This window comes from Lepus europaeus, chromosome 18, assembly GCF_033115175.1.
Source record: "Lepus europaeus isolate LE1 chromosome 18, mLepTim1.pri, whole genome shotgun sequence".
NCBI lineage: Eukaryota > Metazoa > Chordata > Mammalia > Lagomorpha > Leporidae > Lepus > Lepus europaeus.
In genome coordinates, this window is record NC_084844.1 from 2844659 (window position 1) to 2862287 (window position 17629).

At 63.1% G+C, this 17629-nt stretch overlaps 1 protein-coding gene across 1 annotated transcript in view; it reads left to right on the top strand.

The window, feature by feature from the left end:
- Positions 1-17629, top strand: part of TIMP2 (TIMP metallopeptidase inhibitor 2) — a 44058-nt gene that overhangs the window by 23345 nt on the left and 3084 nt on the right. The window contains exons 2-4 of the mRNA XM_062215553.1: positions 9403-9503; positions 10925-11033; positions 16564-16688. Of these exons, the coding sequence (XP_062071537.1) occupies positions 9403-9503; positions 10925-11033; positions 16564-16688 (335 nt within the window). The remainder of the gene's footprint in view (positions 1-9402; positions 9504-10924; positions 11034-16563; positions 16689-17629) is intronic.

Sequence of the window (17629 nt, forward strand, 5' to 3'; positions counted from 1 at the left end):
CCCTGGAGACGGCCGTGGGTGTCTGTGATCCACGGCCAGCCTGAGTTACCTCATTATGTCTTGTAGAGGATGCGAAGGGTGATGGTGGGGCCACCACCCAAACCCACGACCTGGGATAGCTGCGGAGCCCCCTGCACACCCCTCTCCTGCCCCGCCCCTCCCTAGGTGCACACCTGCTGACGTTGGGGTTACCGTACACACGTGCTCAACGTGACAGCGTGTGGCTGTGCCCTACGGAGGTCTCTCCGGGTCATTATCACGGCAGACAAGTTCTCATGTTGCTGTCTGAGCCGTCTTCCCAGCATCCTGGTTCTGTACCCATAATGCACTTGGGGCAGCCGGTCAGGTGTCACAAGTGCTTCTGTGGCTTCATCCCGGCTTCGGTGCCAATGCAGAAAGCGCTTTTGGAAGCGTTGGACAGCACAGCTGGGGTGTCCATTCATGGGCTTTTCCTTCCCACGTCCACCGTTTACGCCTCGGGAAAGCCTGGACCTGCTTTTACAATACTTCTCATGTACAAGCAAGAGTGAGCGCCACCCACACCGTGCCGGCCGCTGGGCTGGACGGTGAGCGACGCACAGTAGAAGCACAGGACCCGCCTCCTCCTGGCGAGTCCACAGGTGATGAGTAAAACGCACCCCAGTGCCTGGCAGGGTGCAGCCTGTAGTGCCGGGCGAGGTGCTGACACAGGGCACGGGACTTTGGGGAGTCCTCGCTGTGTTTCCTGGAGACCACGAGGCTGGCGAAGCAGTCACGGGTCGCACTCACGCCAGTGGGACAGAGGCAGCATCCCACAGGTTGGTGGTTGGTTTTTTTTAAACTCACAGAAACCTCAGCGAGGAAACCTCATCTCACGTCCTGATCGCCTGGGTCTCTGTTGTCTGGCCGTGGCTTTCCCACGGTAGACAGAGATTTGGTCTGCTCTCACTGTTCTAGAGTGCCGTGGGTTAGGGTCCCCACCTTTCATTCCCCACCTGCGTCCAAGCCGCACATGAGGAAGGAGGAACCCCGGGTAGCAGGTGAGCATTGAGAACCCCCACATCCCGTATCCGAGGCCTGGCCCCGCCTCCAACACCAGCCCCCGCTGCTGCACACCCTGGAGGCAGCAGGTGATGGCGCAGGTACCTGGGCCGCTGCCCGCCCACGTGGGGGCCCTGGATGGAGTTCCCAGCTCCTGGCTTTGGCCCGGCCCGGCCCTGGCTGTTGCGGGCATCTGTGGAGTGAACCAGCAGATGGGTCCTTCTCTTTCTTTCAAATAAAATGGAAAGTAAAAAGTCAGGAATCCCGGGACCTGGAGGCCTGCTGCTCTTGCACGCCAAATGCATTGTCCTTGCTCCACGGCGAGTCCTGCAGCAACCTGGAGCCCGCCCGCCCCCGCCTGAGGGGGCATTCAGGGCGTGGGGGGGTCACTGGGTTTAGGGCCGCGGCGTGGAAGCCGCCGTCTGAAGAGCCAGCCCTCGCCCTCTTGTTTGTGTTTCCATTGCCAAGGGCGGCATTTGTGGCCGGTGCGTTGCAGGTGAGGGAGCGAGCGCCCATTCTCGGCCTCGCTTGAGCTAAAAGTAGGCATGGGGCAGCAGGCCGTGGTGGAGGGTGAATCATCTCTGCGGGGACGCCACACCCACACTGTCCCCTGGCAGCCAGACAGGACACCCGCACCTTCCCACCTGTTCTGAACAAAGCCGGCGGTGCGGCCAACAAGAGTCCCCCGGGACCCTGCCCCCGCCGAGAGGCGGCTCTGCAGCGACTCCCTGTGCAGGTGTTGGGACCTTCCCGTCCCCAGGGGCCTCGGCGTCTCGGCTCCCCTCATGCTCCCGACCGGACAGGGGCCTGGAGGGTCCTGGGGAGGCTGCAGGTTTCCCTGGGCTCTCCTCTCCTTCCACGCCCCCCCGCAGCCTCCACGAAGACAGCGAAACGTGGTGGCGAGGACGGTGGCTCTGCCGCCCAACACGGCGTTGGTGTCTTCAGGCTCCTGAGCCGGGCGCTGCGCCCCCAGCCTCGTGCCCACGTCCGGCGTCGTCTCCGCCTTTATCCCCGCAGGTGTGCGCCCCTGCTGGCGCCTGCCTGGCCTCCCTGGAGCGGCCCTGGGGGTCCGGCCTGGAGCCACTCCCAGCCCTGCAGGCGGCCTTGCCTTGCCCAGCCTCCGTCTGGCTGATAGGGGGCGGCACCACGTGGATGGGCAGGGAGCACCCCGGGGTGCTGTGGGGTGGGGGCAGGGCCCCGACACGGAGGTCCAGCCCATCTTCCCAGAGCAGTCCTGGCTCCTCCCAGGAGTCCTCAGGTGGTTGGTGGCCCCTGAGCCTTACACTGACCTTGTGCTTCGTCCCCACATCTGGGGACAGTCTCTGGTCCCCACGCAGCCTGCCTGGTCTGGTCACTTCCTTGCCTCCCTGCTTTGCGATCCTTTCTGCCCAAACCCTGGGGACTTGGGAAGGCCTCTGTGGCTGACCTGTGGTGGATGGGTCGTCCTGGTTGTCCCAGAGGTTTCTGGGAAGGGGCGGGGGGCAGTGACATCAGCCAGGGTTGCTGGTGGGGTCAGCTGTCCCAGGGCAGGGCTTTGGCAGGTGCATGGCTGGGCAGTTGGTTTGGATGTGGCCCCTCTGCTCTGAGGGTCAGTCTCCTCCTCGCACCTCTCCCAGCCCAGAGCTGGCCAGTGTGCCTGTGCTCACTGCAGGACTCAGAGCTTAGCCCAGGACCCCTGCAACAACGCGGAAGGCGTCTCGGCTCCCAGCAGCCCTGTCACAGGCGAGTGGGTGTGTAGCTTCCAGCCGCGGCCTGGCTGCTGCTGCCCGGCCATCCCAGGCTGGGGACGGGGCTGCAGCCCCCACCTGTGTCCAGCTTGGAGGGGCCACCTGGGAAGGGGGTGCTGGTAGCTTGGGTCATCTTTGCCATGCTGCGATAGCAAGAAGGCAAAGAGGAGCCCACAGGAGCCCCTGGCTCTGGGCACTGGTTCTGTCTCCCAGAAGCACAGCCGGCCTGCTTCAGCCCTCGGGGTCCCGGGGCTGGGCCAGGGCTCTGGGCTGTCAGTGCTGGCCTGGCCTGAAACAAGGGTCCAGCCCTCGTGGAATGAGCCAGCCAGGGAGGCCTGGTGCTGCTGCCGGGGTCACACGGCCCACCGGGGGCCGCGGGACAAGAGGACCCTTGTCCGCTGCCGGCGCCCCCCTCAGCCTGCGGGGCGGTGGGCTCCCTGGGCGCCCCTCCAGGCTGCCCCTGCCCCCGCCCGCGCGGTGGCCGGCCTGGGGCTCGGGCTCGCTGGGCTGCGCCTGGCTCCTCGCGGGGTCTTGGCGGAGAAAGTGCTGCGCGGCAGTTCCCTCCACAAAGCCGCACTGTTCTCAGCAAACCCTCCCGGGAGCCCGAGCGTGTTTTTCAAATGAGTCAGCAGCACGTGAGCGGGGAAGGGCCCAGCCTGAGGCTCTGGTGTGGGGAGAGGGACTGGGCGTGGGGGGGGGGTGTCGCAGGGGGTGGCAGGGGCCCGGGGGGCCAGGGGAAGGCAGCGGGAGATGGGCAGAGGGCGCTGCGTGTGTCTGGTACGCTGCACCCCGAGGCGAGCCAAAGCAAACAGGCAGGAATTGGGGATGGGAGAGCTGGTCTCCATGGAGACGGGCATCCAGTGGCCGCAGCTCACGTGGACGCGGCGGGGCAGGGAGCCTGCGCTAGGCAGGCGGCCACCTTGTCCTCGGATGCCAGGCTCGTGAGGGGGGCTCTGCTGTCCCCTGTTCCTGCCGTGTGCTCCTGCCACCCTCCCTGTCCCCTCTCAACCCTGCCCCCAGCCCCAAATAATCTGCTGTGAGTGGCCTGAGTCGTGGGGTGGCCACCCTCCCCAGTGCCCAGCAGGCTGGGTTTCCCCACACCCTGACTCTGGTGGAGGCAGGACTGTAGGGACCCTGCTGTGGGAGGCGGGGCCACTCCCGCAAGGCTGTTTTTAATTACTCAGCGACAGCCCCTTTTCCCCCTCATTTCCCTAAAAGGAGCGAACTTGGAGGAGGTCTGCTCCCCCGCTGACCGAAAGGGGCGGGCCAGAGCCCAGCGCTCAGCTGCCCATGAGGGCACCGGGGCCGGGGGTGGGGGGAGACGGGGAGCCCCAGGTGACAGGTGGCCCGAGCCGTGCGTTCCTTGTTCGGCCCACCGTGCCCATGTGTGGGTCTGGGGACACTGCACAGGCCTGCAGGCTCTCTGCCCACCCCCTGTGCCTCCCCTGGCAGTGCCCCGCCCCTGTGCAGGTCAGCATGGCCTACGAGCAGAAGCAGGCGCCATCCCAGTGGGGACCGGGCTGGGGCGGGGCAGAGGGGCTCTAGCTGGTCTCTCCTCTCCCCCTGTAATCCCAGGGAGGCCGTTCAACTACCTGTGGACACCTGGGGGGTCACGGGGCGGAGTCTCCAGCGGCACTGCTGGACGTGTGTCCCCAGCTGAGCAGGGAGATGGACCACCGCCTCCCTTCCCAGACTCCCACTGGAGGGCCTCGTGGGTGGCGGAGATGGAGACCCCCCCAAGGCCACCCTCCGGAACAGCGGGTCGGAACTCGGAGGTCGGATGGCCTGGGCCAGGTTACCCACGCTCTGTGCGGCAGCCACGGGGTGCCCCCGCCCCTGAGCGTAGAGACGAAAGCCACAGGACTTTGCGTTTCTCCCCAAATGGACGGGGACGCCGAGCACAGCGACCCTCCCCAGCAGCAAGTGGAGAGGAAGCTGTTTTCCTTTTGAATTCCCCTGAGATGGCTGGCGGGCGACTCTGCCCAGAGTCAAGGACGCAGACCGGAGGGCTGGGGCGTTCGTGTGCGGCTGCAGCCGCGGTGAGCGTGTGTGCCACCGGGAAACAGCCGTCCTTTCAGGGCTGGCCCCTGTGACCACACGGCTGCCCCTCGGGGTGGCTGACCCAGCCACAGCCTCGGAGCGGCCCCCCGGGACGGCACGTGGTGGGGAGAGCAGCACCGCCCGGCGAGGTGGCAGTTCAGCGAGTGTGGGAGCCACAGGCTGTGTGCGGGGGCCGGGACTCCCGTGCTGGCTCTCCCCAGGAACTGCCGCAGTGGTGCTTAGATCCGGAAGACCTTGAGGGTGACTGGAGGCCCCTGCGGGGCCACGTGCAGGGTGGGGCCACGGAGCGGTGGAGCCCATTGCCGGTGCTGTGCCTCTGGGCCGGTGACCCCCGGTGTCCAGCCTCCCCTCCAGCTGCAGGCCTGGCCCCCGCTGCTTTGCTCCGGCCGCAGTCCTCTGGCTCGGCCCCGCGACCTCTGTTTTCCCCAGCCTGCCCCGCCTGGTTCTGGCTGCGCGGCCTCCGGGTGTTTTTGCAGGCCCCTCTGGCCGGGTGGGGGGTGGGCAGTGACTTCATGTGGCCCTGGGCCCAGGGGTGCGGCGGGGCCGTGCGGTTGCGTGTGCTTTGAACGGAGTCCGGCGGTGCATTCCAGTAGCCGGCGTCTGCAGCGAGTTCGGCAGCCAGCGTTTCGCCCTTGATCTCAAACCCAGATGTTGTGTGAACAGCAGAAGGGAGGGGGAAAAAGAAACACCCTGGGCCGCCTGGGGAGAGGCCCTGGTTTGGGGGCACAAAGCCGTTAGAACCGAGTCGCCACGCAGGCCGCCTCTGTGCTGCCTCTGGTCCCTGGAGCCAGGGGCTGACCCCGACCCCGGGCCGGCACGCAGTCGGTCTCAGTGAACAGGTGTCCCCCCTGGGCCTTATCCCGCCCCTCTCAGGGCCGGGGGCTCGGACCCGGCGCCCCTGGGGAGGGCTCGGCTCTGCATCCCTGGGTCCTCCTGGAGCCCACAGTGGTGGCCGTGGCTGGGGGTCTGGGCCACGCTTTGCCTCTGTCCCTGCCTGCACTGCGTGCCCTCCGAGTGGGTCTGTTGCTGGAGACCTTGACGGGCGGCCACCAGGACAGGGGCAGCTTCGGGGCAGTGTGGTGCTCATGCCAGCTGGGCGGGGTGTGGGCCAGGTTTCCGTGGAACCTCCTGCTGGACCCCGATTTCTCTCCCTCACAGCCTCTGTCGTTGCATAGTGAGGGAGGAGGCTGTCACCCGGAGTGGAAGGGAGAGTCCCCATGGGGTCCCAGGGCACAGCGGGAGGCCAAGGCTCTCCGCTTCCCTTCCCCCGCTCCCTGCAAGCATCCAGCCACCTCAGTGCCAGCTTGCTTATTTTTTTTAAAGGTTTATTTATTTATTTGAAAGTCAGAGTTACACACTGAGAGAAGGAGAGGCAGAGAGAGAGGTCTTCCATCCGCTGGTTCACTCCCCCATTGGCTGCAACAATCAGAGCTGGGCCAGGCTGAAGCCAGGAGCCAGGAGCTTCCTCCAGGTCTCCCACGTGGGTGCAGGGGCCCAAGCAGTTGAGCCATCTTCCACTGCCTTCCTGGCCACAGCAGAGAGTTGGATCAGAAGAGGAGCAGCCAGGACTCGAACTGGTGCCCATATGGGATGCCGGCACTGCAGGCGGTGGCTTTACTCACTATGCCACAGCACCGGCCCCAAGTTTCTAGTCTTGACCCTACAAATCTACCCTGGACCCTTTTTTTTTTTTTTTTTTTTTGACAGGCAGAGTGGACAGAGAGAGAGAGACAGAAAAGTCTTCCTTTGCCGTTGGTTCACCCTCCAATGGCCGCTGCAGCCAGCGCACTGCGCTGATCCGATGGCAGGAGCCAGGTGCTTCTCCTGGTCTCCCATGGGGTGCAGGGCCCAAGCACTTGGGCCATCCTCCACTGCACTCCCTGGCTACAGCAGAGAGCTGGCCTGGAAGAGGGGCAACCGGGACAGAAGCCGGCGCCCTGACCGGGACTAGAACCTGGTGTGCTGGCGCCGCAAGGCGGAGGATTAGCCTGTTGAGCCACAGTGCCGGCTCTTCTTTTTTAAGATTTTTAAATTTATTTTAAAGGCAGAATGGCAGAGAGAAGGAGAGACACAGAGAGGTCTTCATCCGCTGGTTCACTACCCAAGTGGCCGCAACAGCCCAGGCTGGGCAGATCCAAAGCCAGGAGTCAGGAGCTTCTTCCCGGTTTCCCAAGTGGGTGCAGGGCCCTAAGCGCTCGGGCCGTCTTCCACAGCTTTTCCCAGGTGCATTAGCAGGGAGCTGGATGGGAAGTGCAGCTGCTGGGCATCTAACCTCGCTCATGTGGGACGGCGGAGTCGCAGGAGACGGCTCAGCTCACGGTGTCGGAAGACGGTGCCGCCGCATGGGCCCAACCAGTCTCTTTTTTTCCAACCAGTTGAAAAAGGGAAGTTGCTGTTGTAGCCTGGAGCGAAGCCAGGGTCCAGGAGGCAGTGTGGGGCATGCACACGGCGTGCTGACCTGGACCACGCTGTGTGCGGGGCGCCCGGCCCCATGTGCTCCCTGGGGCCCTCTCCACGCCCGGCCGCTTGCCCTGCTCTGCCCCACGGTGCTGTTTTGGTTGTCATCCTAAACAGGCACGTGCCGTGTGCTAGGCGCTGCGTGCCGCGGACCGCGCCGCCCTGACCCCAGCACAGCCTCGAGAAGTCGGGTGACCGTGACCCGGTGACGCCAGCAGTGTCTCTGGTTCCCGTGGTGGCTGGCGGCTGTGCCTTCACTGCCTCTGCAGGGGAACAGCGCGTGACTCTGGGCCTGTTCTCTGACTGCCGATGGTGTGTTACGGCACAGCCCTTACGTGGCAAGCGTTGTGCAATGGAGTGGACCTCTGAGGAGCAGTTCCAGAAGTTTCCTCCAGACAGGCGGACTCCAGCGGCAAAGTCCCAGATCATTGCTGCTTCCAGAACCGTGGCTCTCGGGGGGCTCCGGCGGCTTGTTTGGGGGCTGCTGCCTGTGCTGTGGGAAGAGCGAGTTTACGACAGGATTAGCCTGGCGTATGCTGGTTTTCCGTGCAGCATTGCAGTGAGGTCTGTAGATTGGGCAGGCGCTAAGCGGGGCCGGGGGCAGGCTCTACCCAGGCCTCCAAGTCCAGGGCTCCCCCGTGTGGCCCTTCTGCACCTGGTGGCCATCTAGTGCGCGCCGACTGTGCTGCGGTCAGAATGTAGCCTCCACCTGTTAGGGCTCCCTAGGGCCCTGCACAGACAGGTGCACAGGTGCCTATAGCTGAATGGACGAGAGATGAGGGGGTAGCGAGAGCTGCAGGAAGAGTCCTGCCCCGGAAGGGGCTGTTTTAGCTGGGTCTCCAAGGAGGAGAAGCCTCCAGGCAGGGAGGGGAGGTGGCGTTCGTGCAGGAGTGTGCGCACTGGGTGTGTTCAGACCTGGGTATGGGTGTTGGACAGGGCACCGGGTCCCAGAGGGCTCGTAGCTTAGACGTAGGCAGCTGAGGAAGGGGTCTGAGCTGGAGCCTCTGGGTATGAGTGGGCAGCGCGGGCAGCAGGTGAGAGAGGGGTCAGTGGGGGTGGGACCTGCTCCCACGGGCAGAGACCTCTGTTCCCGGGTGACCCCCAGGGCGGCACAGTCACGGCACACGTGGCTTTGCAGGCTGCGGCTGGGAAACAGGAACCTGCGGCCTGGGCCGGCGGTGACTCAGCTTCGCCAGGAGTCGGAGTGGGACTTAGGCCTGGGCCGGGCTCTGGGCCGGGCTCTGGGAGAGGCTGGGGTCTGGGGGATGGGTGCAGAAGGCGCACCCAGGAGCGGGTGTGCGAGAGACCTGAGCCGGGGCGGGGGGAGGGGCTGCTCGCGCTTGGCACTGCCTGCTCCCTATGTCTGTTTACCTCTTATACACGCGGGTGTGACGCTCGCCAGTGACCCTGGGCCACGGGACTTTGCAGGGCAAAGCTTTTAAAGGCATTAAAACAGGCCGTGCCACCAGCCGACAAGTCTGACGGAGAGGCAGGCCCCGTCCAAGTGACGGCGTGAGCCGCTGACCCACGCCCGTCGGGTAGCAGGGGTGGCACGGGGCCAGCTTAATTGCCTGTAGAAAGCCTCGTGCGCAGTGCATCAGCAGCCTCAGGCTCCGGAACATTCCAGGACGTTCCTCCCCACCCCCATCTTCGGTCATTTGCCCCTCCTCCCCCACGTATGTCCCTGGGTTGTTCCAGCTGCAGCTGGGCCCGGGTACACTTCCTGTTTTACGGCGTGCGTGGTACATCCCGCGTGGCTATGAAGAACCACCGGGGGGTGCTCTCGAGGACAGAGTGGGAGGGCAGCCGGGCAGACCTTTCAGGTGGAAGGTCCCCACACCCAGAGGACGGCCCCTCTGGCCTCAGCCTGCAAAGCCTGTTCGCTGATGGGCCCCGGGGTGGGTGCACCCCTAACCTGTTGGTCCCTGTGCTCCTGCCGCCCATCACCATGGCAGAGAATCAAAAAGCCTGCAGCACACAGCAGGCCATCAGCATGAGCCGGGCCTGGGGGCGCCCGGGCTGAGTCCCGCCCAATCGGGCCCTGCCTGGCTGGGATCCTCTGGCCTCCCGCAGCCCTCCCCTGGAACCCTGAGGATCTTTCCGGAACTGCCTTCACGCCGTGCCTTCTGTTTTGTAGTGATCAGGGCCAAAGCGGTCAGCGAGAAGGAGGTGGACTCTGGGAACGACATCTACGGCAACCCCATCAAGAGGATCCAGTATGAGATCAAGCAGATCAAGGTGAGCACCGCACGGCCTGGGCCCCGGCACACGGGCGGCAGCCGGGCAGGTGGTGGGAGCAGGTGGGCCCGGTTCCTGGCTTCAGCCTGGCCCAGCCCTGGCTGTTGCAGGCAACTGGGGAGGGAACCAGTGGATGGAAGAGCTCTGTCTGTGGCTCTGCCTTTCAAATAAGTAAATAAATTAATATTTTTTGAAGTCCCAAGTGGAGTGCTGCGGCCAGTGTAGTTAGAATGGGGGCTGTGGCCAGCGCCGCGGCTCACTAGGCTAATCCTCCGCCTTGCGGCGCCGGCACACCAGGTTCTAGTCCCGGTCGGGGCACCGATCCTGTCCCTGTTGCCCCTCTTCCAGGCCAGCTCTCTGCTGTGGCCAGGGAGGGCAGTGGAGGATGGCCCAAGTGCTTGGGCCCTGCACCCCATGGGAGACCAGGAGAAGCACCTGGCTCCTGCCATCGGATCAGCGCGGTGCGCCGGCCGCAGTACACTACCGCGGCGGCCATTGGAGGGTGAACCAACGGCAAAAGGAAGACCTTTCTCTCTGTCTCTCTCTCACTGTCCACTCTGCCTGTCCAAAATAAAAAAAATAAATAAAAAAAATAGAATGGGGGCCGTGACCTGGGCCCGAGGCTCAGCTGTTGAGAGGGAGGGAGAGGAGGGCCGGGCTCCGGGCTCCGGGCTCCGGGCTCCGGGCTCCGGGCTCCGGGCGGCTTGGTGACCTATAGCAGTTGTACCACGGGCTGAATTCTGCTACAGAAACAGAAAGCAGTAGGCAGTCCAGGCCTCGCAGGCAGAGGTCCGTAGAAGGCACTCACGCCCGCGTCGGGCTGCCTGAGTCTCTGTTTATGAAACAGGAAGTGCCGGCCCGGCCCGTGACCTCAGAGGGTTGCGAAAGGGACGGGCGTCAACGCCCGGTGCTCCTGGTGAATGATGTCGTTGGTTGGTGTGGCTGGGGTGTAGCTTCCCAATCTGGCATAACATCAGGAACGGCCTCGCTCCGTTTGGGGTCGCTCACTGAGACAGAAGCCTCCCCCCAGAGCGCTCGGAAAACGCCCCTTGTCACTGGGCTGTGGACGGAACAGATGTCGGGAAATCAGACCCCCTTCCCCGGGGGCCACGTTCCTGTCAGCTGGTCCTGTCAGCTTTGTCGGAATTTCTGGAACCATGCGAAAGTCTGGGCTTCCGTGGTGGCCAGAATCCCGGGGAGACACACGAGCCGTCTGAGGGTGACCGCGCCGGGCCTGCCTGCCGAGCGTGGTTGCGCACGCTGAGCACAGACCACCCCCGGCCTCGCCCTGCAGGAGCAGGGGTCGTCTGCCAGTCTCTGTGGCTTGCACGCGTCCGGGCGGTGCAGGCCGGGCCGCCCTGGGAGGTTCTGGGCGGGAGCAGAAGTCACTGCTCCGCTTACCTCCACCCTGGTGTCCCCAGATGTTCAAAGGCCCGGACAAGGACATCGAGTTCATCTACACGGCGCCGTCCTCGGCCGTGTGCGGCGTGTCCCTGGACGTGGGAGGCAAGAAGGAGTATCTCATTGCAGGTGGGTACGCGTGGGGGTCCCCACCAGAGCCCTCCCGGAGCGTTGGCCCCGGCCCTCTAGATCAGAGAACCCCGGGGGAGTTTCCACCCCCCTGCGAGGGTGCACGGAGCCATTGTGGCGTGGACCGAAGCAGCCATGCCAACGGGAGATCTGGGGCTGGTGGACACAGAGAGGTGGGTGGTCCTTAGAAGGGAGGTGAGTGTGGGATGCTGGGAGCACACAGGCACAGACCCCTGGGCCTGTCGGGGTGGGGGGAGACCACGCATGTTGTTTGGGCGTCTGTTTGGTGGCAGGTGGGGCGTGTGGCTCTTGCCGCAGCAGAAGTCTGCATACGCACTTCGCACGGCCGTGGTTTCCCGTTCCTCAGGTGGATCCCAGGAGGGAAACTGGAGGACGCTCCAGACCGCGGCTGTAGCCACTCGGGGAGCTGCCAGACCGGCTCCAGGTCCTATTGTTCTTTCACAGAGAAAAATACGATCACAGGGAGAGAGGGGCAGGGGGCCGGACGCCCCAGGGTGCGGGGATCTGGGGGCGCCCGGGCGAGGACAGGGGTCTGGTGGTGTGCACCAGCAGGTGCACACAGCCGTGCGGCTGCGTGGTGTCTCCTTTTGAATGCTTGGCTGCCTTTGCTAACCTTTAAAACCCATGGCGTCTGCTGCTTTACCGAGCAGAAAGTGGATCCGGAGAGGAGGGGGAAGTGGCCACACCTCCGTGGTGCAGGGAACCCGTGGCCCTGACAGTCCAGCGGCTTCCAAGTCCTCTTGTTGCTGCCCCTAGGACAACCTGGTAAAGTCCCTGTCTCTCCACACTGCCCTCTAGGGGCCACTGGTGGAACTGCAGAGCTGCAGGAGCTTCTCTCCAAGAGAGGGGCAGGAACAGGTGGCCCCTGGGCGGTCCAGTGGCCTGGGACATCCGCGCCTGACTCCTACACGAGGCCCTCAGGCACGTCCTTCCCCGGACACTGCAGTAGTGCAGGTTCGACCCAAACTCTGGCCGGTTCTGTCCAGTCCTCGCGACTCCTTGGGACAAAGGTGCCATTGTAGGTGCCCATTTCACAAATGAGGAAAACTGAGGTGCAGTTGCTTGCTGCTGGCCCAGGGCAAACATCGAGACCCGCTGGCACGGCTGTTGGGAGCCGAGCGTCCAGTTTGCAGTTTGGTGAGCTGGCGGTGCTAAGTGGAAGCCGGCCATGGCGGGAGCATTTCTATGGCTGACTTCGGCCTGTCTGCAAACCGGAGCTCCTGCCCCAGCGGGGCGGGTGGGGAGGCCTGTGGGCTTAGCTCTGGTGCGGTAGCTGCAGGCGTGGGCAGCAGCAGGGCCGGGCTCCTTCGGTGCAGGCATCGGAATTCTCAGGACCCCACTTCTGACCCAGTGCCCACTGCAGGTCCCCGGGGAGCTCGGGAAAGCCCAGGTGGGGGCCTGCGCATCAGCACTTTTAATCTCCCTCAGGAGTCCAGTGTGAAGCCGGGGCGGGGGGCAGCGTCTGCACAGAACCCTCCCTGCTCCGAGCAAAGGAAGAGCGGCTTCCCAGAGCTGCTGCCCGCTGGTCAGCCCAGGCCCTGCAGGGCTGGCGCCCGGGCAGGACCACCCAGGAGCTGGGCGAGGCCCAGCAGTCAGGAGCTCTGGCCCGAGCGCCCCTGTGGTGTATGGCTCAAGCCGCAGCCGCGTCCGCTTCACCTCCCCAGGGGCCCGTGCTGCCTCTGTTTTGCCTGCTGACGCAGTAGTGGGAGAGGCCGCTCTGCTGACACGGAGCGCGCTCTGTCTGCATGGAATGTTCTAGAACCGTACGGGGAGAGGCCTGGCTATGGTCTCTGTCACACGGGTGCTCAGGCCCTCGTGTTTGCTATTGAAGGTTTTTGAACGAGCGAAACACAAGAGGCCTCCCTCCCCGAGTTCGTGGAAAACGCAGGCTAAGGAAAAGCCGCGTGGACTTTTCCACCACGGCAGACGTATCTCTGGATTCGGTTTTTTTCTTTTTTCTTTTTAAGATTTACTTATTTATTTTAAAGTCAGAGTTATACAGAGAGGGAGGGAGGGAGGGAGAGAGAGAGGTCTTCCATCCGCTGGTTCACTCCCCAGATGGCCACAATGGCCTGAGCTGCGCTTATCCAAAGCCAGGAGCCGGGAGCTTCCTCCGGGTCTCCCACGTGGGTGCAGGGGCCCAAGGACCTGGGCCATCTTCCACTGCTTTCCCAGGCCACACCAGAGAGCTGGATCGGAAGTGGAGCAGCTGGGACTTGAACCGGCGCCCATATGGGATGCCAGCACCGCAGGCGGTGGCTTTACCCACTATGCCACAGTGCCAGCCCCTGGGTTCGTTTTTTTCCTCCCAGCTCTTTGAGGTCGTCCCTAGCACCAAAGCTGCCGTCGCACTCAACACCCAGAGCGAGCTGTGCGCTTTAGTCCCATGGGATCGATAAAGGGCGCGTGGCCCGCCCCTGAAGAAGCTGCAGTAGAAGGCAGACAGCGTGAAGTTGGCCGCTGTAACCTTGGAAACTGCGCAACTCTGGGTGTTAACTACATTCAGGGTTCAGGCCCAGCGGTTAACCACCACCGGCATCCCATGTGAGCGCCAGTTCCAGCCCCGGCTGCCCTCCTTCCGATCCAGCTCCCTGCTGATGTACCTGGGAGAGCGGTGGGAGACTCCTGGTGCGGCCTGGCCCACCCAGCCGTTGTGGCCCTTTGGGGAGTGAACCAGGGGGTGGAAGAGCTCTCCCTCCCTCTGTGTCTCTCTAACTCTGCCTTTCAAATACATAAATCTTTTTAAAAATATTTATTTTTTTATTGTAAGGCAGAGATACAAAGAGATCTTCCATCCTCTGCTTCACTCCCCAAATGCTGCACCAGCTGAGGCTGGACCAGGCCAAAGCCAGGAGCCAGGAGCTTCTTCTGAGTCTCCTATGTGGGTGCAGGGGCCCAAGCACTTGAGCCATCTTCCGCTGCTTTCCCAGGCCATAGCAGAGAGCTGGATTGGAAGTGGAGAAGCCGGGGCTCAAACCAGCACCCATGTGGAATGCCAGTGCTGCAGGTTAACCCGTTATGCTACGACGCCAGCCCAGAATAAGTAAATACTACAATAATAATAGAATAAGTAAATACTACAATAATAATAGCGCATGCTCAGTGCTGTGTGACTATCACTGTTTCCAGAATTTTCACCATCCCTGTCAACCAAGAATCCACCACTTCTCTGTCCACCCCAGCTCCTACACTGCTTTGGGTCCCCAAGACTGACTGGTCCTGGAGCTCGGATCCGTGGGACCCACAGCGTGTGTCCTGTGCCAGGGCCTGCTTCCCTCTGCACCAGGTCTTTAAGTCTCACCCAGGAAGTGGCCTGGGTCCGTGGGTGTCGGGCCCCCGGTGGTGCGGCTGTCATGCACCTGCCTTCCCCGGCGCTTTAGCCGGAAGCTGGATTGGAAATGCGGCCGCCAAGACTCCAGCTGGAGCTCACGTGGGGCCGCTGAGCCCGGCACCAGCTCCTGGGCAGGTGGTTTTTTGTTTTGAATGTGATGCTCGGCTGAACTCTACGTGTGGTTGCTGCTGTTAACGTCGGCATTAGCTCTGCAGTTCTGCTGTGTAGTTTTCCCAGGAGCCATCGGGGACCTTGGCGATGTGGCACTCACTCGGTGTCGAGTGGTCATGGTGTTTTGTCGAGAACAAGTGCGTGTAATGGAAACGCAGGCTCTGGGACGCCTTCTCCGGTCCCAGGTTCTGGCGCCTGACCAGCCGGTGTCCTTGGCCAAGTGGCTTTGCCTGTCTGAGCATACTGGGCACAGCGGCAGGAGTGTCTGCTGCCTGGGGTGGGGGGGGATGGAAGCGGGGGCTCCCTGGGCTGCTGGAGACCTTGGTCGAGGCTTCCTCGGGGGTGGCGGAGAATTCCAGTTCTTCCGCTACAGGTGATGGTGATGGGTGCACGTGGCTGAGCCCCGTGTGGGAGAGGGTGCACCTGTGGGCTCAGGAGAGCGAGCTGGGGGTGCAGCAGAGCGGGAGGTGCCGCAGGGAGGGTCTCGCGCCCCTCTGAGTGGGGCCGTGTTCCGCAGCCTGCCCTGTCCTCCGTGCAGACCTTTCTGGTCTCTCCTCCCGAGACTGCTCTTTGGCGTCCCTCAGCAGGGGCACTGCCGGCCCCGAGGCCAGCAGTTCTGCGTCTCCGTGGGCAGTGGGGGTGCGGGGCCTCACTCTCCGCTCCTCCGGAGCCCCACGCCCTCGGCACTGCTCTGGTCTGGCTTCTTTCCCAGGCGAGGTCCAGTGAACGGGGTCCAGTCTGGGCTTTATTTCCTGAGGCCCAGAACCTGGAGTCGGGATGGGGCCTGGTAGCCAGGGGCGAGCCAGAAATCCCAGGGCGGGAGACCCAGCGTGCCGGCCTCGCGTGCTGACTCGGGCACAGTGGGACTCGTGTCCAGGAACCGTTACAGACCAGGCCCTGTAATCTTCTGCTACAGACTTCTCCTCTCGAAGGAGGAACAGACAGACAACCCTCGGCTCCACATTCTGATTGATCCTTGTTTTTCTGTATCCAGGACAGAAGCAGAATGTTACAACAGATGCTCATATCCTGTGTGTGGGCGGAGTCTGTTACCCAAAAGGCCATCTTCTTTATTGCTTTAGGGCTTGTGTTATTATGAGAGACATACAAATAGAAAGAGGCTTCTTTTATTTCTTTGGAAGGCACGGTTACAGAAAGATGATGGGATGGAGAGACATCTGCTGGTTCACTCTCCAAATGTCCCCGACAGCCGGGCCGGGCCTGGAACTCCATCCGGGTCTCCCACGTGGGTGGCCGGAAGCAGCTTCCTGGCGTTGGTGGTGGAAGGCCCAGGAGAAGCAGCAGGGAAAGGTGGACAGGAAGCGATCGCGGGCACAGGCGCCCTCCACGCCATCAGTCAGGTTTCACTGAGCAGTTGCTGACGCGAGGAGCTGTGGGTACAGAAGCATTTAGACCCCACCTCTACCCCTCGTGCCTGTGATCTCTGGGGAGCAAGACGATGGCTCAGAAAGCCAGCAAGCGGCAGAGGAGGCGTGGATGCTGGTCCCAAGATGGGAATGGGCCGGGCGGGCCGGGCTGGTGGACGGGTGAGAGGAGCCATGATAAAGGAGGAGGTCCTGGAGCCTGCACTGTGGCCTAGCAAGTAAAGCCACCGCCTGCAGGGCCGGCATCCCATATGGGTGCAAATTCTAGTCCCGGCTGCTCCACTTCTGATCCAGCTCCCTGCTGTGGTCTGGGAGAGCAACGGAAGATGGCCCGAGTGCTTGGGCCCCTGCACCTGCCTGGGAGACTTGGATGGAGCTCCTGGCTCCTGGCTGCAGCCTGGCCCAGTCTTAGCTGTTGTGTGCATTTGAAGAGCGAATGAACCAGCGGAAGGAAGATTCGATTCTCTCTCTCTCTGTGTTACTGTTGCCTTTCAATTAAATAAATATTAGTAATTTTGAAAAAAAGAATAACCCATCCACAGGGCTTGGGAGAGCTGATCTCCGCACCCGGGCAGGAGTGGGTCCCGTGGGTCACCCTGAGCCGTGCCCCCTCTCTGCACAGGGAAGGCCGAGGGTGACGGCAAGATGCACATCACGCTCTGTGACTTCATCGTGCCCTGGGACTCCCTGAGCAGCACGCAGAAGAAGAGCCTGAACCACAGGTACCAGATGGGCTGCGAGTGCAAGGTGAGTGACGCTGTCCCCGGGTCCTCGGAAGGCGTGGCCTGCTCGCCAGCTAGGCTGCTCAGCTGGGAGCGGAGCCTTTGGGCCCAGTCCTCAGACTGCCCCCGGTGCACCTCTACCAAGGGATACAGGAAAGCTGGGGCCTGGACGGCGAGCGTTCAAGTCTGGCCATGCAGCCCAGAGCTTCTAGAAATTTCTAGAAGCCTCCTGGGGAGGGGAACTCGGGAGGTGGGGGGACTTGGTCTTGAGTTTTTCTACAAATGTCCAAGTGCAGACACTCGTATGCCACGTGAGTGAGTACCTCACGCATTATACTTTCTCCAACATTCTGGAAATTTCCAAGCATGGGTGCACGTAAGTCAGCCCAGGGGCGGCTGTGCAGTGCTGACCCTTGGATGTGGTCAGGGAAGGTAAGAGCTGCAGCCTGGCCGCTGCCGCCTCCACCGCCCTGGCACAGGTCGCACTGCCGAGCCCCAGGGACCCTGGTGTCGCCAGATGAGAGTCTGGCACCAGGAGACGCCGTGGGGCCTCCGACTTTCCCCGCTGGTGCCAGCCCAGCCCTTAGCGCATCCTAAGCCAGCCCTTCCTTTTTCTCTACGCGACCCTGAACGTGGTGCCCCTGGCTGCCTCAGGTTCCTTTGGTAAAATACCAGCTGCCAATCAGCTCAGAGCCCCTGCTTGAGAGCGGGGCTGGGGCCTTTGTATCTGGTTCACATTTGTCTGCAGGGCCGGGCATGGAGGCACAGCAGGGTTAAGCTGCCATCTGGGGTGCCCACACCCCACGCCTCCGTGCCTGGGGTCGGGTTCCACCTCCACTTCCTGTGAATGCACCCAGGAGGCAGCGGGCGGTGGCTCGGTGCTTGAGCCCCTCCCACCCATGTGGGAGACCCAGAAGGAGTCCCGGCTGCTGGCTTCACCTGGCCCAACCCCAGCCCTTGTGGGCA